This window comes from Pseudochaenichthys georgianus, chromosome 20, assembly GCF_902827115.2.
Source record: "Pseudochaenichthys georgianus chromosome 20, fPseGeo1.2, whole genome shotgun sequence".
Classification (NCBI taxonomy): Eukaryota; Metazoa; Chordata; class Actinopteri; order Perciformes; family Channichthyidae; genus Pseudochaenichthys; species Pseudochaenichthys georgianus.
Genome location: NC_047522.1, coordinates 15,539,899 through 15,561,390, shown reverse-complemented (window position 1 = coordinate 15,561,390; position 21,492 = coordinate 15,539,899). Strand labels below are relative to the sequence as shown.

Genomic DNA, 21,492 nt, shown 5'->3' with positions numbered 1-21,492 from the left:
CTGCGGTCTGCAGAGCTGCTTCTTCAGGCCAGGCCTCCGAGCACCATTCGGTTTGCCAGGGAGGAAATGAAGGCAGTCCAACAATAAGGACATGCTGCAAACCTCAAAGGACATAATGAAGACTGGTCGATGGATTTTAATGCGTTTTCTCTTACCAACCAGAGACCCAATTGGTGATATAAAGTTTAATTATACTACAAAAGTAAACTTGCCATTTGAGTTAATGAGTCGCCAGATTTACTACGTAACATTCTGAGGGGACCATAAATGTCTGAAACAAATGTCATACCAATCCATTCAGTAGCTTGAAATGAATTCTGGACACTAAATGTCTGTACAAAATTAATTGCTAATTCATCAAAATACATCCCTTGGGCAATGAAAACTATGACCTTATTGTGGCATTAGATCAACAGTCTGGATTACAAAAGTTGCGGTTTATTCCGCAGGGGATCATGACTATCTCTGCAAAATGTTATGGCAATCCATATAATAGTTGATGAAATTTCACTAAAACCCAGAAATATCAAACTTGTGGTATAGCTAGAAGAAATGTCATACAACCAGAAAAGCCATTAAGATGGAAAATGTCATGGCAATCAATCCAATAGTTGAGACATTTCAATCTGGACCAATCGCTATCCATAGTCATTGTCACAGTTTGCTTTCTCACTCACCTATTTTCTGCATTAACTTTCCTTAGTCACCTGGTAGTCACACCCTGTCTCTCTCTCACTCTGTTGCACCCATCAGCTCCATTAGTATTTAGGCCCACTTCACTTTCACCTCAGTGCCAGATCGTACTTTGCAGCATGCCAGTCTTTCCCGCATTACCCTTCAGATTGCTCTCCCGGTTTCGACCCTGCCTGTCCCTGACCAGCCTGCCTCGCCTGCTCCCTGACCCGTTCTGTACCTGCGACTCCCGTCCTGCTTTCTCCTGGAACCCTCGCCTGTCCCCGACCAGCCCTTTGCCTACTATCTGCCGTTTTGTCTCCTACCAGCCTATTGCCTTCAATAAAGCTGGTTACCGACTATCCCTGGTTTCCCGTGTTCTGCACTTTGGTCCTCAGCTCGTTTGTGACAGTCATGCTGGCCAAAAGAAAAAAATATGCAAGAACCCTCAGTAAAGTTATTTCTCTCAACACAATAACAGCAAAAAGGTAAGACACAAGAAAGAGAGTTTGAGAGATGAAACCTTTGTTCCATGACTTTCCATTTACTGAAGGATTCTCCTCAGGGGAAGATTATTCGCGAGCAAATGCATTTGGCCCGAAAGGCCACCATTCAGAATTCCTTGGCTATTACAAGAACACAGGAAATCAATGAGACATTTTGCTGTGAACTGAAGATGAACTTGCACTTGCGCTTGTTTATGGATTTTAATTAGGGCCAAATAGTCTCATGAATTTATGTAAAACCCTCGTACACTAGTCTGCGTACCTCACAGATGGAGCTGGGGGAATGGGGCTAGGGTTGCAGGCTGTGGAAGAGGTCTGCCAAAACATTGCATGAAGTGAAGTGAAGCAGGCACAGTTTGCTCTGCTCTGTCTATGTCTCATCTTTAAGTCCCTTTTCAGAGACACTGCAGTTTCCCACTGGATACTGGTGTGAGTGACACTAGAAACTCATCTCCTTTTCCCCTGCCTCACGCCAACAAGTCAGCCGCACAAGCTGACAAGGTTTAAAACTATGAGAGGCAAGTTCTACACATTTGAATAATGTGCACCTTTGAGAATACACATCCTCTCCCAGACTCTTTGATATGTTCACTGCGAAACGACGACTTTCAGGTTCAGATTAAACCGCAGACTCTGTGGAAGTTGCGAAAAACGAGTGGGGGGTGCGGGCCTTATACCCTTTGAGTTCTCACCATGCATCGAGCTTAACCACAGCAATGGCAGTAAACGGTGTATCAGCCACAGTGTGATGTTGACTTTGGCACCCTCTGAGAAAATCATATGTCACTCTTTGGGATCGGAATTAGTTTTGAGAGCTGTGTATTCGCTTCTGTACAGAGTCACCATGTCGTGTTACACAAACCAATATCTGCATAGCTGTATCAGCAAGTGGGGAAACAGGACCACATCAATTCCAGCAGAGGAGGCATTGTGTTGTGACCGCAGCGCTGCCAGGCACTATTGTGAGCTTCAATTGGCTTTATGTGTGGTTCACGCTGTTTTTTAAATAGATTTTACGATCTTCCTGTCACTTCTCATAAAAGCGTGCCTTTTTTAAATTCAAATGATCCTTTTGGGAGGCTGGAATTAGCGTCCTGAAATATTCATGACATGTTTCAGAACTTGTATTGTACACCTCCAAGGACTTGAACAGGTACTGTATCAACGCGGCTTGTGTTTGTAAATGTTTCATGGGCGCTGTGCAGCAGAACTAAGATCAGTCAGTCCTCAATGTTACTCACAGATACATTCAATCTTTCACTTGCAACTGATTTTTTATTAAAATCATATTATTATCCTTAAGAACCATTGCTCAGTGTCTTAAATCTGTATACGTGTATGTTTAAATGCTTATTCTGGGTTATAACAACCTACGTGTAACCTATTTTCAATAGAATTAGATGGGGCAAGAAACATTAGCGGTGAGAGAACAGTTCTAAAGCAGTTATACCTTATTACTTGTTCTCCTAAAACAGAGCAATCACCTGATGGGACCTATTGTCCTGGCATTGATTAGTATCTACAATTTCACCTTACAAGTGATTTTCCTCACAATGTTGATATGAAACAGTTTTGAAGGGATGGAATGCATAACATCATTTTAAAAGTGCACGTAAATGAAATATACAATGTAGATTACGAATGGCCCTAATGACCCTTTAACCTACCGACTGTCTCATTTTCTGGCTGCTGTATTGAATACAGTGTTATTCATTTAACACATTTCAGATTCATTTTACCTTCAAAACACCCAGTTCAACAAAACCAAACCAAACCAATCTGAGGATTTGAACTTTGGTCAGTGACATTATAGGGAAGTAAAACAAACATGGATGCTACTGACAATCATTGACACCCTTTTCTTGACCCTCTTGACAAAGGTCAGCCTAATTTCCTGTTTCCTGTTCCTTGTTTGGATACTCGTTGGCAGTGACATCATGCAAATGTAAAGCAGTGTTTGAAAATATGGAGTATTAGGTGGTAATAATGATACATTTCAATGAAGGACATACAAATAGGCCTACTGCACTTGTTAATATGCTTACAACATTGTGTATTACCTAGACCAGGGCTCTCCAACACGTCGATCGCAAGCTACCGGTAGCTCGCGGGCAGCTTTTCAGTAGCTCGCCTATCGATTATAGCGTTGTAAGGTTGCTTCTTGATTTTTCGGCCGCGGCTGGACAATAACGTTTTTTGATTTTAGAATTACACACGAATATCAAATTGGCCGGTGACGCAGAGATCAACAGGTCAGGTCATTAACAGACGTGACAGCGACACTACAGTCTGCTTTCTCCACCAACACCAGTCCAGAACCAACAGCAGAATGACCCGCTCTGAATCAGGCCCTGTCGTTGCGGCTCAGAGACACACGGGGAGGGATTTGTGTTTTTTTTTTCAAAACACTCGTTATCACCATGTCAGGTTTTTGGTGGATTTAATCAAGTCTTGGATTGCAGAGTATGAATGTCCTCTTGCTATTTTCAGTTGATAAATACTTGTGTAAAGTTTGTGAAGGCAGGAGGAAAGCTTCCGCGATCACTGTCTCCTCTCCGTTCCACCAAACCCGCCCCCTCCATGAAAATAATGAGTGACAGGCTGATAGTGACCCGATAGAAACTTTATTAATCAGTGTTTGCGATATGATTGATGAAGCTAACTTAATCTCATTCATTGGATGTATGTAACAGTAAGACAGAGAATAAGTGTGCACCCACATGCACTATTTTTGTTTTTATAATGCTGTAAATACTCCCTTTTTTTAACAGCAGCTAGACTGCAGAAGTATTCGTTTTTTGTTTTTGAGGATGGAGCAATTTCACACACAGATATAGGGAGGTTAGACCTATACAATTGATTTATTATGGTTTATAATTTAATGTCAAGACGAAGAAGAAGAAGAAAAAGATGGCTGAACTGTTCAGTGTCAATCCTGTGGAGATGGAGGTTATACATCTCCAAAATCATGTTCAGCTTAAGTCTCAGTAAAACTCAGAACATTTCTGGAGCCTTGTAGACCCAGAAAACTGTAAGAACATTCACCAAGCAGCACTGAACATGTCTGCTTTATTTGGTTCTGTTCTACAGACCTTTTTGAAGCAGCTTTTTCTGACATGAAATCTAAATACAGAACAAGGCTGACTGATGAACAATTAAATGACTATTAGAGTGAACCTAAGTGGGTCCACTTCAGCATACTCCTATGGTGGACTCCATGCAGCGCCATTCATCTCACCAGAGGCGGATTTAGGATTGTAGGAGATCCGGGGCTTAGCCCAGGAGTTGTTGGGGGGGGGGGTGCAGGGGTAAAGTGCTATTTTTTTTTACAAGTGGGGGGTGGACCAAACATCCTTTAGGGGGGTCATCGCCTCCTCTAGGGGCTCCCCCCGGGAAGATTTTTGTTTAAATATTGAAGTTAAAAGCATCAATCTGGTGCACTTTGAGAGCAATATTAACCCTACCTTAGTAATACCTTAAAGGGGACATATCATGCTATATTTGAACAATATATTGTAGGGCCATACCTATATAAAGTATATAAATAGTTTTTCTTTCTAAATACCAAACAGATCCTGCATTTTAGCCATGCCTCATTTCACTCTATTTGCTCTTTCCAGCGCTGTTTTTGCAGGGGGCTGATTCTGTGAGCTGCAGCTGACCACGCCCCCCTGTAGCTGACCACGCCCCCTGTAGCTGACCACGCCCCCGTGCAGGAGAGGGGCGCGTGGTCTGAGATCAGCTGCTGGGCTGCAGCGGGGAGAAGAGGGGAAAAAAAAGAGATCTCCGTCCTCCGTGTTTTATTCTTATATGATTATATAGAGTCGTTATCCATTTGTTTTAAAGCTCAATAAATAACAAAGAAGACCTTTGACCGGCACTTTTCTAATTTTGTCCGGAAGATTTAAACTTTAACGGACATGTTGACCGGCGAAATAAAAATCTAACTGAAACTTTGTCGCACGGTCCCCTCGTCCCTTGGAAGAGCCGGAGAGGAGGGTGTGTGTCATCTGCTGGTGGACTACCGGAGAGAAATACAGCGAGGGAGGGATTGCATTGAATTACAGCGAGGGAGCAAACGCTTGCCTCGGGGAGGGAGAAAAAGAGCCAGAGCGGAGTATAAACAGAAGGGCAACCATGCGCGGGAAGTCTTCTTCACTGCTTTTGTGGCAGACTACAGCGACACTTACAGGCCTGGCATATGTACTACAGCGTCTCCAGCGCAATGGCCGGCCGTGGCCCAACCCCACATTCCCCTGATAGGTGGAGAATTGACCAATAAGCGGAGCACCACTTCTGTGACGTAGAAAATAATTCAAGATCAGTCTGTATCAGATCCGTTGCAGCCCCGTTTTTAGAGATTTGGGTATGGAGGAAAAGAGAGAGGGTTGTGTTTTCTGACACTTGGTGAGTTCCCTGGAACACCGGGGACTAGCGGTGTAACGGTTCACAGAAGTCACGGTTCGGTTCGTACCTCGGTTTGGGGGTCACGGTTCGGTACGGTTCGGTACAACAAGAAAAAGCAAAAAAAAGTCCCAAATGCATAATTCCAGGTTTGTTGTTATTTACTTTTGAACAGTAGTGCAAGTTTCAGTTTAAAAATAAGGAACTCTGACATTTTGAATAATTAACTGTATTAAACAGTTAAAAACAAACCATACACAGTACCACACACACTCAGATGGCCATAGTATCTATAATGGCTGATGTCAAACAAAAAGGTTTCATCAAGCTGTAAAACTAAAAACAATGTCTTGAAAATATGACATCATAAATAATAAGAAAGTGTTTCAAGAGCGCAAAGTCGTTGAAAAAATATGCCAAAAGCTTCCGTTATTTATTTTGGTCTCTCGGCTCTCATGTCTATTGGCTTCTTAAAAACAGCGGGGATCAGCTGTTGAACTGCTGTTGTCTTTTGCCGGGCTCCGGTGATTGGCAAATCTGGGTGATGCCTTCTGATGTGATTTAGCATGTTTGGCGTGTGTTCCATTAGCATACCGCACCGCTATCGAACAACGCCGACACACCGTCCTCTTCCGATCCACTGCGCATTGCTTATCGTTTTATAGATCTATTCTCATCCACCATCTTTGTTTGTGACGTAAAGAGTGTAAGAGTCACGTTTCTGAATCGGGCACTCTGAGTGGATGCAGTCACAGCCAATCGGATTCAGAGTGTTGCCTGTCAGTTCCGTTGCCTGTCAGTTCCGTTGCTATGGTTCCGTTGTTATGTGTACTGAAACGAGAGCCGGTATAATTCCACGCGCGAAAACAAAATAAAAATTGGAATACGTTATTTTAGTGTCTTAAAAGTAGACTGAGGTATGAAGGGTTAACGTTACATCTTAGAATAATTGTTAGTCATGTTCTGTACATACTAACATATAAGGGTATTGACTTAGTGTGGTTTATCTTTTTGTCGCTGCTTTTAATTGAAACTGAGCTGTTGTGTTCATCAGTAAAGTGGAACTTCTGTGTGAACTATTCATATCTTAAACTGCACTGTAACTTTGTATTCATGTATTTTTTCTTTTAATGTTTCTTTTATTATCCTTTACTGTTTTTAAATGCCTTTGTCTGAATGTCTTTCATTTTTGTAAAGCACCTTGAATTGCCTTGTGTTGAAAGGTGATATATAAATAAACTTGCCTTGCCTTGGTTACTTGGTTTACTAGCTATAAGATTAACGTTACAGTACATCACTCTTTTTCACTTCTTACTCAGTCAGCCAGAGTGCAGATATCACCATTAGATTCACAAACCTGAAACATCATCCATTTCTTCACTGCTGGTGATGACATTGTTGTCTGCTGCTGCTGCTGCTTGTGGCGCCTGCTTCGATGAAAATAACTTTCTAATATCCATAACTTTATAGGCTATTAGCTTAAAACTCGTCAGGCACTAGGAAGGATCACTTCTTCTTCAGGGCAGGGAAGGCTACGCAGTACGCAGGCTAATGTCCCGCAGCGGCTGCCTCTCTGGTGGAATCCGGTACTGCACATTACTCCCGAGACATTTATAAAAAAAAATAAAAAAAATGGATTTTATTTTTTTAATTTTTTTAAGTGAAACATCCGGGGCTTTTCAGAAAACATCCGGGGCTTGAGCCCAAGTAGCCACCCCCTAGCGCCGCCTCTGCATCTCACTAACTGTAAAAAAGAGCAAATGCACCTATTTTACCATAAGTGCCTTAGCTTGTAAGGTGGTGATTAAGGACATTTATGTGAATTATCAGTGATGTACTTACTATGTGGGCCATAATAATATGTGAGAAATTGTCGTTTTCTTGGACCTTGATGTGAAGTTAAGATTTGTGATAAGCTTTAGGTATTGCAATTTCACACGTGTACAACAGTATAGCTTAATTCAACTGATGAGTGCTATGTGAATAAATGTAAGCGATGGGATGCAAGTAGCTCTTGGCCACTTTCATTTTTTCAAAGTAGCTCTCAGATGAAGAAAGGTTGGAGACCCCTGACCTAGACCCTCCAGAAAAACGCGATTCTGCGATCGCAGGATTTTCCGCATAATCAGCAAAATGGCGCAGATTTTTAAAAAGCCGCATATTTATCAAAAGGCCGCATAATCCCCGCATTTTTCCACACAAAGTTGAAAAAAAAAGTTAACTCATCTTGACGTGAAGTGATGATGATGCGCGACGTCATCAGCTCGCGCATCACAGAAGGTAAACAACACCGTAGAGTGAACGTGTGGAGCTCACACGATGAAAAATCTAATCCATCTCATTTACCGACGAACATTTCTGCTAAAGACCGGGCAAAGCAGTTCCCCGATGTCTTGCATGAAAGTGGGGGGAAACTATTCTGCACCCCGTGCAACTGTGTTGGAGCATAAGAGAACATCGACGGTGACGACCCACTTTGATTCATTCAAAGATTCGAAAATGCTTTCTGCTGCTGCGGACAAGAAAGCCAAACAACTCACGTTCACCGAGGCATCGACCTCCAAAACCCTTTCGAGGGCTACAAGAAACGAGGTGGGAAGCCTACAAGTTTGAAGCTGGTCAGATAACGAACTAGTAAATGAAAACAGAATGAGGCGGAGATGTGTGTGTGTGTGTGTGTGTGTGTGTGTGTGATTAAAATAGCCCAATTGCTTTTACAATAAATAAACATTGAATGTGTTTAATTGAATAGTAAAGGAGTTTAACGTTAGTGGCAGGTTGTGTGTGAGAGAGAATAAATAAATAAGACAGCCCAATATTTATTTTTTCCGCATATTTCGCAACTTTCCGCATATTTTGCAACTTCCCGCAATTTCACCGCATAAAATCACATAAAACCCCGCATGTTTGATCGCATAATCAAGGATTTTAGCCCGCATTTTTCTGGAGGGTCTAATTACCTATATGAACAATGGCCAAAACTCTAAAAGTATTTAAGTAATTTAAACTGGATATTTCCTTTTTTTGATACAATGTATTCTTTTGCTGAGTTTTCAGAAACTGTGTGGCAGTCTGCACAGGTCATGATCCCCACTATGAGCTTTGTACATTTGTTTAAGTTTTTGTCTGTTTTTTATAGAAAATCCAAGCACTTCACTGTACTACAAGGTCAACTAAAGAACTCTGAGGATGAGTTAAAGGAAACTGGAAATATAAAACATCCTTTGTGCTATAGCAGATGAATGTGAGATTGAAAAAACATGAGTACCTACTATGTGCATCCGTCTGATGTCCTCAGCTGCCGCTCAATGTCAGCTGCTGTGTGTTCTTTCCATTCTACAAATGCTATGGAGAAAAAAAAATGCAAATGTCACAAGTGATGTATAAGCTGCAAAGACAGAACCGTGTGCGCACCAAAAAAAACACGCAAACTGAAATGAACGGGGTGAGCGATGATTCGAACACTTCGAATGAAAACGACAACAGATGTCAGTCCACATTAAGCAGCAGGTATTAGGGACATCAGACAGATGCAAACGCCACTGAAAGGTAACGCAGTGCAGTCGTTCACAACACATGCCAAATAACAATTCAATGAACAATGCAGAAACATTTTCTTGCAGTATGCTTTAAAATCTTAAGAAAAAGCAGTATTCTGGCACAGCCTTTTTTTACAATGAAGGAAAAAACACTTATGCTTTCAGGCTACTCACATTAATAGCCTTGGAATGTGATCATCTTCAGTTGTGATTAAAAACACTGTAAATGAGGCGCTGAAGAACTGAGAACTGCTCGCAGGAGGTCTGATATCATGGGGTGATAAACAAAGCTTACACGATTGTTTTTATTGTAGAAATGTTTTCCATCTTTGTGTGTGAACATTATGAAGTATTACCATTCTCATCGGGTATAGTATTTCCTGTTCTATAGACAATGTAATGGTTTTAAGGGACCACTGAAGGTACCTTGAGAATACTGGAGCCGCATGCTCTGTTTGGAGGGGACTGCTGTGATTGACAGACGGCTTCACAGAAACCATCTTTGAAACCTGAACAGTTGGAGCCAATTTTCCCTGTGCCATTACCCAGAGGGCCGGATGCAGGACACAGGCCTGCCGAGCAACCTGAGACCCTATGGGGGGAGGGGGGGGGATTGAAATTCTCTGCAGGGAAAGAAAAAGGGGAGTCTTTCAAGGGGCCTGGATCGCACCACCCTTTGCTCCCGGCATGGCTTATTTTTTGATAAGGGCATTCGCTGTCAGCACACAACTCTCCTTTCAATATGTATGCCTGGAGATTCTGTTTTTTCTCAACAAGCAAAGCCGAGATTTGCAAAGCTTCAAACAGACAGTGTAAACAGCAGGATAGCTGCTACACAAGGCGCAGAGACACTATAGGTGCCACCTGTCAATCAGTGGTGCCTTCAGGATCCATGTTGGACACGTTCTTGGCAATCTACTGTTTATCTCCTCTGATCAGATAATATGGGAGCCAGAGCCTTTTCTTATCAAGCTCCACATTTGTGGAATCAGCTTCCAGTTTGTGTTCGAGCGGCAGACACCCTATCCGTTTTTAAGAGTGCACTTAAGACCTTCCTTTGTGATAAAGCTTATAGTTAGGGCTGATTCGATTCAGCCCCTAGTTTTGCTGATATAGGCTTAGTTTGTCGGGGGACATCTTACTTCTTCCTTCTCTCTGTCTGTATCTGTGTACTCTCATGTTCCGATTAACCCAGCTTCCCCAAATGTCTTTCTTTTTGGTGTCTATATACGCTGGGATCCGGAGTCATGGATGATCCTGCGGTCCTGGTGTCCTGGATCGCGAGCCCTGGATGGATATCCTCGTGGATTCATCTTCCTATTATACACACATGCATTTCCAAACATTTGGACTACCTATGTTGCAAATGTATTATCTTTTCAATTTACACACGGCATCTATTGCACGTCTGTCCTTCCTGGGAGAGGGATCCCTCCTCTGTTGCTCTCCCTGAGGTTTCTCCCATTTTCCCCTTTAAACTGGGTTTTCTCCGGAAGTTTTTCCTTGTACGATGTGAGGGTCTAAGGACAGAGGGTGTCGTATTGTCATACTGATATTCTGTACAAACTGTGAAGACCACTGAGACAAATGTAACATTTGTGATATTGGGCTATATACATAATTATTGATTGATTGATTGATCAGATGTGCTTGGAATAGCGCTAGGCAACCAGCGATAAGGAACAACTCGAGGACCTCCCGCCCGACCCGAGGCCCTAACAGCTGCGGGTGAGAGTGTTTAGAGTGTTGGTTTACTCGGGTTGACATCACTTCCACCACCAACCAAGGCCTCCTCTAATTAGGACGCTCCGTTGAACTCCTTCTCCGCAATGGAAGTCTGACAGGGTGGAATCGACATGCGGCATTGTGGCGATAAGGAGTTATTCCTGTTAGTTTTGGAGTAAAACTTCAAAGGATGTCGGGTGAGCAACAGGAAAACATTCCTCTCGCTCAGAGGCCATTTGGAGAAGCGATTTTCGAGTGACGACAGGACATAACACAAGTGGAGGCAACAAAATGAGGATCAAATTAGTCAGAAGTACTCTGCTGAGAAATGTGGAAGTGGAACAGATGGGCAGTTAATGGAAGTGCAAGTCTGGTAGAGCTGAGAGCAGAGGGGAGCGCACTCAAACGAATAAAAAGTTCCTATTTTGAGGTTTTAAACAAGATTATTTCTTTGAAATAATCAGACTTTTAGCAGAAGAGATAGTTACACTGTTTCCTTCATATCAGATAATATCTTATAAGACCAGGTTGATGACATAAATCAGAAAATGCTTGAAAATAAACCTGTTTATATTTAATACATCCTTCTGCACTTGATTGCGTTTTCTAAAAAATACATATTTTATAAATTCCTGTATAAATGAAACGGCAGAAGTTCTATAAGGACTTTGACTTTGGGGTAAACGGTTCTTGCCAGTGAGGGTTGAACTCGCTGTGAAACAAATCCATGCACTTACTTACATTTCATTTACATCAGAGGATTGCTCTGATTCCTGGCAATATGTAACACAATCTCTAAGTGTTGAAGTAGCTGAAGTCAAACACATGAAAAGGTGGCAGAAAGACATTAAATAGGGATATCTTTTTCTAAGTTCACATGTTTGGATCAGGGAATAGTTTTAAGTTCTCAAGCTGCTGCTGCCAAAGAATTCCCAGCCTCAGTGTAACTGAGTAAGTTCTGGCCTGAAAGCACAATGTGGTTACAACTCGTAGCCCGCAGAATCCTAACAGTCATTTTATCTCCAAGGATGAAAGTGGCTCAGTGTTCAGATCAAATATACAAAAGTAAGGCACTCAGCTGCCTTAGCTTTTTTCAGCACTCTCATGACCAATCATATAATTTCATCCTTTTTTAGGTTACGTCTAAAAAGTATATGCCAGTTTTCAGTGCTTTTTAAAAACAACTTCTTAAACGAGCATGTGAGGAACACTTCAACAACAACAACAACAACAACAACTGAGCAGGCTAAGCCTTGTGTGGACATAGCATAAGACACTGCATCACTTATCACTAGTTGTCATAAAGGAAATTCAAGCATGGATTTAGGTTTACATCTTGCTGCTATCACAGCATCATAATTTGGGCACTCTTAGGAGTCTGCGTGGAGATGAGGCGGGATAACCACTACTCATGATGGCCAGTACAGTGAAACTCAACTCTTTTTAATAAGTTAAGTAAAGTATATGATAACCTTAGCAGACATTGTATTTGTTTTCTACTGAATTAATGGCAATCTATAGACACTAAATGCCATTTTGATTGTCTCCCTAGTCCTGAGGTTTTATTTTGAAAATCTGAACATTATTTATGAATCAGATGAGATAATTATAAGTATTTATAATTGGCATGTTGGTCCTGATGTGTTCCTCTGCAGTGGGACTGTTGATGCAGGGAAGCCACATTAAAAACAAAATCTGTTGAGAAGTCTAATCAGTTTTTGTTGTTGATAGTATGTCATTAAAATCTGTCGGTTGTTTACAGAGTTCTAAGCATCCTTTGGATTCACAAAGTACAATCTTTATGTTTATGAAGTTATTTGACTGATGTGAGCTCAAGATTATCCTCACTGTTTAAATGAAGACAGCTGTTTAGCAGTCCTCTCCATATGGACTGTTTGTCCTAACAGAGATGACTGTTCGTGTTTTCTGCAGCCATCCCGATAAGGCCAACTGTGTGCCTGTAGGGTTTGCTTTTGAGCTGAGGGAAGTAAAAAAACAAAACATCATGCAACAGTGTTCCCTGAGGGATGGCATGCTGCAGAAGACACATGTGAACCGGGTAGGGAGAACACGATCCATCATTAAATGAAGATGCCGCGCAGAAACCTAACACACACAGAATGAGGTGATCAATGAGAGTGCAGTGCCTTGTGTTAGGACAGGCAAATGTCACACATTTCTCTAAGGGGAGATGCTTTTGAGGCTATTGAATGCCTCTTCGGTTGCCTCAGGAAATCTGGTACAAAGACATGCAACTGAGACTGAAGATAAAACTGTACAAAGAAACATTTTATGCAAAGAAAGTCATTTTAAATGTAAAAACAGGATCTAGATGGTTATTATCTTTATAATACAAGTTCATGTTATTTCCACACAAAGGCTGGTATAAATGTCAAGGCTAATCATGGTCACTCTTAGCGAAAGTAATAATGAGTTTTATTTTTAAGTTACAGTTTCTTATAGCAGGGTTATATCTTTATTTGTTCTGTTTATTATAAGGCCAGCAGCTAGTTAGCTTAGCATAAAGGCTGCAAGCAGGGAGGAAACAACTAGCCAAGCTTATCAAAATGTTAAATTATTGCAATTAAGATAAAATATCAGAATAATGGACTTGTTCAACAGTTTGGGATTCAAATGTTTGCTTTCTCACTGAGAGTCAATTGAAATACATATGACTTAATATTCAGCCCTCAAGCAACCGGCTAGCTCAGCATAAATACCTGAAGCATAACAGCCAAATTAAAGTACAATTAAATAAATAGTTTGACAATTCTTGAAACCGATCCTTCCATCATCAACATATAGGTTATAGATTTAAATATATTCTCTCATTTACATTTGAGTGTATTTCCCAAGATCTACTTCTCTTCATTGTAGCCTATTTATCAAAAAGTCAAACACAAACGTGTGTCTATTAAGTGCAATGCATATATTTTATTATAAATCCAAAAAGAGTGTTTTATCCCCTCTTGTGTGATTTGGCTTCTCGAACCTCCTGCTTTTAGCATGGATTTAACATAGTTAGTAACATCACATTATACTGAGTCAGAGAGAGAGAGAGAGAGATATATTCATTTCATAAAGTCTCTCTCTCTCTCTCTCTCTCTCTCTCTCTCTCTCTCTCTCTCTCTCTCTCTCTCTCTCTCTCTCTCTCTCATATGAGCGATGAGGCTGGGCTTCTGAAGCCACGGCTCCCTCTACAGTTTGTACAGTGATAATTTCCCATCCAGTGCAGGAAAAAACAATCAAACTGACTGTGTTGAACAGTCGGGGGAGACACACAACGGAGACGCGTCCGGAGATCTCGCACACATACACAGCTCCACACGTGAGATGTGTGTCTCAATCGGCATCGGATACATGTACAACCCGACAGACACATTTACATCTGGATCGCTCATCATTCGGGAGGCTGATTTACTGTTTCCTGCGGACAAACCAAAACATGCCTCATTCTTTGAATACTTGAGGAGTGACGACAACTTTCCTCTCCTCGGACTTCACTATACTAATCGGCGAATATAGGAAACGTGGAGCTTTAAAAGAGGACAGTGACGGATTTGACAATGCAAACGGATCAGTTTCCCGATCAGGATTTGCAATTTTAAGCAGCAGCCAATTTGGAGCCTCCGCAGCGGGGGGACACCAAGCCATGATATCCGCCGAGATGCGTGGTTTCCTGAGGTTCCTATCCGTGGATGTTGCGGCTCGGTCGGGCTGCACACGAAGCCTTTGGGTGTCTGTGATTGGACCGGACACAGACTGGGGCTGACAGATGTTTGTCAGAGAGGAAATGTTTTGTGGAGGGGATCAATATGAGCTTCTGGCGCACGCGAGAAGGAGAGATCTTACCGAGCACACTTATTACTATGAAGACGGAAACAAACCTGCAGGACTTTTTCTCTTGGATTTAAATTCAAAACAGACCACAAACAGCTTATTATCGACAGACATTTCTGTACAATCAATCTGATGTTTTGTTTTGCCTTTGCAAACTGTTGGAAGATTGTTGCAAGTGGATGTGGTTAGTGTTTCTTTTTGCACTGAAGTTTTCTTCCTCTTCTTTTTGAATATTATTCATTGGACTACGATATTGCACCATTTGAGTTTTAAAATATATCTTCTTCAAACTCTTTTTCCTCCAACAAATCCTGGACTTTTACAACAAAAAAAACCGACTAGAATTATGGGTAATTTTAACAATGCTTTTATGAAGACGAATACATAATACATCATTTCCCTTAGTTTTAAATGCAGTAAAATGTATTCACACATGCCTGGCAACATGGCAGTGAACTGGGTTGTATATTCAGTTGTTTTACTTCCACTGTTCGCAGTGGGGACAGCTCTCTCCGGGGTCTTCAACGCCACAGACAGAGACATGTTTACAGATGACTTGCTGCAGGTCAAGCTCACAGAAGCCAGACTGACTGAGCAGTGGAAACTCAAGTCGTCTAATTCCCATCCCAACCTATATTTTAACCAAGTGGATGTGTTGCACTTGAGGCAAAGGTCCTCCACCACCCACAGTCAAATATTTAAAGTCATCCGAGCGGCTGCGCTCACAATGTTGTCTAATGTCCCCCGTTACATGCCCCCTGTGAAACATGCGGAGTTTACAAGCAAGTGGAATGAGATTTATGGGAACAACCTGCCTCCCCTGGCTCTCTACTGCCTGCTGTGCCCGGAGGACTCTGCTGCCCTGCAGTTTCTTATCAAGTTTATGGACAGGATGGCTGAATACCCGGACTGGAAGGTAACCAGTGCCCCCAACGACGAGGTCCCCACTGCGCACTCTCTCACTGGGTTTGCTACTGCTTATGACTTTGTTTACTCTTACCTGGATGAGCGACGGAGGGATGTTTACCTCAAGAAAATTCGATCAGAGACAGAGGAACTGCTTGAGGTGTCAAAGCACAGGCCGTGGGGGAAACAGTACCTCCAAAATCATCAAACCACTAACATATTGGCTGTCCTGATTGGTGCAATAGTGGTTGGATCACATGACTACCCAGAGTCAATGATCTGGAAACAAGTTGCAGTGAACTACATGGAGAAAAATATGTTTCTCCTTAACCATGTTGTTGATGGGTCTCTGGATGAGGGAGTAGCCTATGGGAGCTACACAGCCAAGTCCATCACGCAGTATGTCTTCTTAGCTCAGAAACATTTTGACATTGACAACATGCAGAACAACTGGCTGCGGGAACACTTTTGGTTTTATTACGCTACTCTCTTGCCGGGGTTTCAGAGAACAGTTGGCATCGCAGACTCCAACTACAACTGGTTTTATGGGCCGGAGAGCCAGCTTGTTTTCCTCGACTCATTTGTCATGAGGAACGGGACGGGTAACTGGCTGGCTCAGCAGATTAGAAAGCACCGACCCAAGGATGGTCCCATGGGGCATTCGTCTGCCCAGTGCTGGGCTACACTTCACACAGAATACATCTGGTACAACTCCCACCTCACTCCACAGCCTCCACATGACTTTGGAAAAACTAAGATGCATATTTTCTCAAACTGGGGCGTGGTTACCTACGGAGCAGGGCTACCAAATGGCCAGGGTAACACTTTTGTCTCCTTTAAGTCTAGCAAGCTGGGTGGCCGTGCAGTCTATGACATTGTCCATGACAAGCCTTACTCTTGGGTAGATGGCTGGAACAGCTTTAACCCAGGTCACGAGCACCCTGATCAGAACTCTTTCACTTTTGCTCCTAATGGACAAGTATTTGTTTCTGAAGCACTTTATGGTCCAAAGTACAGCTACCTTAACAATGTTTTGGTGTTCAGTCCGTCTCCTACCAGCCAATGTAACAGTCCGTGGGAGGGTCAGTTGGGGGAGTGCGCCAAGTGGCTGCGCTGGAATGATGAGGGGGTGGGTGATGCCAGAGGAGAGGTGATTGTTGCGTCCTCACACAGAGACACCATGTTTGTAAGTGGGGAAGCGGCGTTGGCTTATTCCCCTGCTATGAGACTGAAGAGTGTGTACAGAGCTTTAGTTTTGCTAAACTCTCAAACTCTGCTGGTGCTTGATCACGTAGAAAAGTGGAGTGATTCACCTGTAAAGTCCCTCAGTGCTTTTTTCCACAATCTTGACATTGACTTTAAATACGTTCCTTTCAAATTCATGGACAGATATAATGGCGCCATGATGGATGTGTGGGACGCTCATTATAAAATGTTCTGGTTCGACAGCCAGGGTCACAGCCCTGAAACCAGGATACAAGAGGCAGAGCAGGAAGCTGAGTTTAAAAAAAGGTGGACTCAGTATGTCAATGTCACTTTTCCAATGACAGGCACTGTCAGCAGAGTAGCTTACGTGTTACACGGGCCATATGTCAAAGTGTCAAGCTGTACATTTTTGAATAATAGCAACAATGGCGTGAGAATTTCTTTAACCTTAAATAACACAGAGACGATAGTGTCCATTGCTACAAACTACAAAGACATAGGGGCTAGGAGGACTTATCTAGGATTTGGAGGTCACTGTAAAGTTGAGGATATAAATCAAATCACTCGATATGGCCTTGGGACTCAACTTATCCCTAAACAAATCAGCACTGATAATCAGCTATTTGACTTTGGATTCATAGTCAATGTAATAGCAGGGGTTGTTCTCTGTGTGGCCATAGGATTATTGACTATACAGAGAAAGTTTTATGTCTGCTTCAGCAGGCTGATGCGTTACACCCTCCTCTCTGTGCTCATTCTGTGGATAGCTGAGCTGCTGTTTGTGTCTAACAGCTGCGATCAGCTTCTCTGTGGGGTTAAATGGAAAGGTGCGGGCGCCAAAAGTGAAGTAAACAAACAAATCACACTGTACGAGCTGCACCGGCTCCCCCTACCCACTGTTGTCATAACAACCCTTCCCGGATCGGGGTCAGAAATACTCAAGCACCTTTTCTACAACAGCTCAGACTTTGTTTACATAAGAGTTCCCACCGAGCACCTGGATATTCCGGAGACAGAGTTTGAGTTTGACTCTTTAGTCGACGCCTGTGAGTGGTCAAGGTCAGACGCTACGCACGGACGGTTCAAGATTATTCAGGGCTGGCTGCATTCGCTGGTCCACAACACTAAGCTGCACTTGCAGAATATTCAGCTGGCTGAGGGCAGTAGGGTCAAACAGCCCCAGAGAGATGGCCCCTCAAGGGACAGAACGAAAAGATTTAGGAGGAGAGAGCCGGCGTCTGAGCTAAAGGGCACGCTGAATATAAGTCTGGACAGAGATGCAGAGTATGTTAGGGAGATGAGACGCCATGTTGCGGAGTACCCTAACGCCCGAGTTGTCCTCAACATGCGGAGCGGAAGCTGGGCGCTTAAACTGCCTTTCATTCAAGAGGTGGTGGGACCTTCCTTGAGGACAATCTACTTGGTGAGAGACCCTCGAGCATGGATTTATCTCATGGTTTATAACAGCAAACCCAGCCTTTACTCTCTTAAAAACATCCCTCAGCACCTTTCCTTAATATTCAAGGAGGATGCTGTGAGTGACAGGTGCCCATCTTCTGCGCCAGAGTTTAAAATAATCCAGAGGCTCCTGTCCCGTTCTGAGACAAACCCCATTTTGATACTGGCTCATCTGTGGCTGGCTCACACCGCAGCGCTGCTGAGAGTCAGCGAGAGCCTCCCCGAGGAGTCCTTCCTCCAAGTTAAGTTTGAGGACGTGGTCAACTTCCCGCAGGAGACGGCGGAGAGCATACACACATTTCTGGGGGTGCCTGTGTCCCCCGCAGCCCTCAACCAGCTTATCTTCACCACCTCCACAAACCTTTACAATCTCATTTATGAGGGGGACATTTCACCAGCCAACATAAACATGTGGAGACAGAATATGCCTCGGCAGGACATGAGACTCATAGAAGATGTGTGTGGGAGTGTGATGAGGAGGCTGGGTTACACTAGGTTTGCAAATTAACTTGCTGGTCAGCTGATATTGAGATGTCTTGTTTACTGTAGCTGCTATTGAGTTCTGTAAAAAACATTTTTTTGCACTGACTTTACATTTGAAAAAGCTGTTACAAGTTGAGGAGAAACTGCGTAGCATTTCTGTCTTTTTTCCGTTTGTTGTGTTTGTTTGGGTATTGTTCAGACCATGGCAACACATTTTTGCGAGGGAGGAATATTTTACATTAAAATAAATGGAAGGGAGCTTGCGTTTTTATTTTACTCCTAGGAGCCCTTCACACTCATGTTGCACTCTTTTATTGAGTGAGACTTAAGACCTTTGCTGTCTTAGATGCAGAGTTGGATTTTAGCATACCTTTTTATTTGACAACAGCTCAGTTTCACAGTAAATATTATTTAATGTTGGTTTTAGTAAGAGATGAGATTCCCTAATCTGTGATGTCAGAGATGTTTGCACATAATCCATATCTGTGATTACATTTTTTTTGAGTATGGATCAAAATATTTTAGCTGGTTTGGAACAAATTCATTATGAAGCTCATTAAGAAGTAAGATTCATATTTATTGACAGTCTTCTTATTTGTGGCTTTGGGAGATAATTTCCAAAGACTCATTTGGCTGTCACGAATTTAATATCTGATCTTTGTTTGTCGTTTCCCTTTAAAACTACAAAATGTTGCAATGTATAAACTATTTTACTAGGCAGAGAAAAACACAGTAATGCTTTAATATAGATTTATGAATGACATGGATTGTATTTTCATCACTAGACGGATTTTAGTTTAGCTCAAATATGTTATGATAGCTTTGTGGTTTAGCACTTGCGCAGGAACTATTTTTATTGTATGTGGGATACAGTGCATTTCGGATATATACAACGTCTGAAGATATGTGTACCTCAGAAGATATAATATGTAGAAGGAAGAAAGTTAGAAGTATTTATGGATTCCAAAGACACATATCCCAAAGGATCGGGTATGAATAAGATTATTATAACTCCCTTTAGCATTTATTGAATAAGATCAGAGGAAAGTGCTTAATAGGGATCAAACTGGAGAAAAAAAAGAAAACCTGTCAGACTTGACACATTTCTAGTCAAAGCAATTTCCAAAACACCCCCTTCGGCTACTCACAATAATCTGCAAAATGCCATAACGGAGGCTTGGCCTGTGTGCTATTGTTGTGCTGTCTGTCTAAAAGGCCTGGAGGAAATGCAAACAGTTTCCATTTCCTGTCGTGGTCAATCAGATATCCATAATCTTTCTAGGCCTTTGTCTTGAGAGAGTTCAGCGAGCAGTGAATTGAGCAGGGACTAAACATGGGATGAATATTAAGTAACGCTACAGAAAAAAAAGTCAGAGACCATTACTCTGTGATATTATGCTCTTTGGCCTGGCCAAACTTTTTTTCCCTCAGTAACCTTCAAAGCTTCAACATTTCTGTACTGTAAATGGATCACATGTAACATGCACATGGCTCACAATCATAAGCTTTCCCATTGCTTTCTGAACACACAAAACCATACTGTGCTCATTTGGAAAAATCCATCTTTCCTCAACAGTCCTGTTTGTTTTTTTCTCTACGAACACTGAAACACTTGACTGCCTGTAAAATAAATCCCTTTGATGTTTGTGGTCTTTGAATGTGTAGACTTGGCAGGCATGCTTTCACTTTGGTGTTGCAATCCTGTTACCAACTCTGTTTTGTATTTGCTCGTGGGGATATGGTTCCTTGCTTATGTGGCCTTGAATTACAATCATTTTCTTTATAACGGTTTTTCCGTGGGGCTCCAGAGCAAGAGGAGGAGATGTAATGAAGACAATACATTCATAAATATATCAGCAACCACTCTTGTGTTTGGTACATTGAATCATCTTGTGCTTTGAAAACAGACTGGTACATTGAATCATCTTGTGCTTTGAAAACAGACTGTACCATGTGCTTATGTGACATATATCCTCATTAGCTGCATGTAGGGTTATTATACTCATGTTTAACCTCTATTATCTATCACTGCAAAAGACGGCATACATTTTAATAGTAACCCGTTGGTTACTGCAAAGCAACTTGTAAAACGTGTGCAGACGTCTCTGTGCTGCTGCCACAATTATGCAGCAGTGAAATCTCCATTTTATTAGACATGGATGACAGAAGCCTAATTGCTCGGGTGACATGCTTGACAAGGAGGAGCCAACAATTAAAAACATGTCAGGAAATGATTTTTTCACGCTCTGACTGAGATGGGACTTTAACAGGAGCAGCCTTAGAAAGAGCACATGCCGTGTCTCACATCTCAGATCAGTCACAATGAGTCAGTCATTTCATTACTCATTTGTTCTTGATCCCTCCTGTAACACTCTGCTGTTGGCAGGGTCCTCAGTCCTAATCCTTACATGCACAGAGTAGACACATTCTTCACTGAGAAAAACCTCAGGCAAAGGAGGTTTCTTCAAGTTCAGGCGTGTACTCGCCAGTTAGGTAGCCTATTTTGATTTATTCTGCAATCATGAAATGTTGGAGTATTAATATTCTCATTATCAAGTCTGAATTTGACCTTCTTATGTTCAGATTTCAAGTGTGTCGGAGAAGTCTTGAGGTAGTAAGTGGCATCAAGTGTAGAAATACTGTTACAAGGGAAAGTCCTGCTTTAAAAATTATACTGAAGTGCTCAAAATGTGCTTAAAGTACATTTATTTGCAGAACAGCCCTTTTCAGATAATGAGTATTATAATATTTAA

At 42.1% G+C, this 21,492-nt stretch overlaps 1 protein-coding gene across 1 annotated transcript; it reads left to right on the top strand.

Annotated features, from left to right (window-relative positions):
- The first annotated feature begins 14,123 nt into the window (after positions 1-14,123).
- Positions 14,124-20,385, top strand: LOC117465996 (dermatan-sulfate epimerase-like protein). The gene has a single exon (XM_034109125.1). The coding sequence runs from the start codon at positions 15,108-15,110 to the stop codon at positions 18,762-18,764; it is 3,657 nt and encodes a 1,218-aa protein (XP_033965016.1). The 5' UTR covers positions 14,124-15,107; the 3' UTR covers positions 18,765-20,385.
- The last annotated feature ends 1,107 nt before the right edge of the window (positions 20,386-21,492 follow it).

Coding starts and splice junctions, on each gene's coding strand:
- LOC117465996 (XM_034109125.1), top strand. CDS start 15,108: ATGTATTCACACATGCCTGGCAACATGGCAGTGAACTGGGTTGTATAT.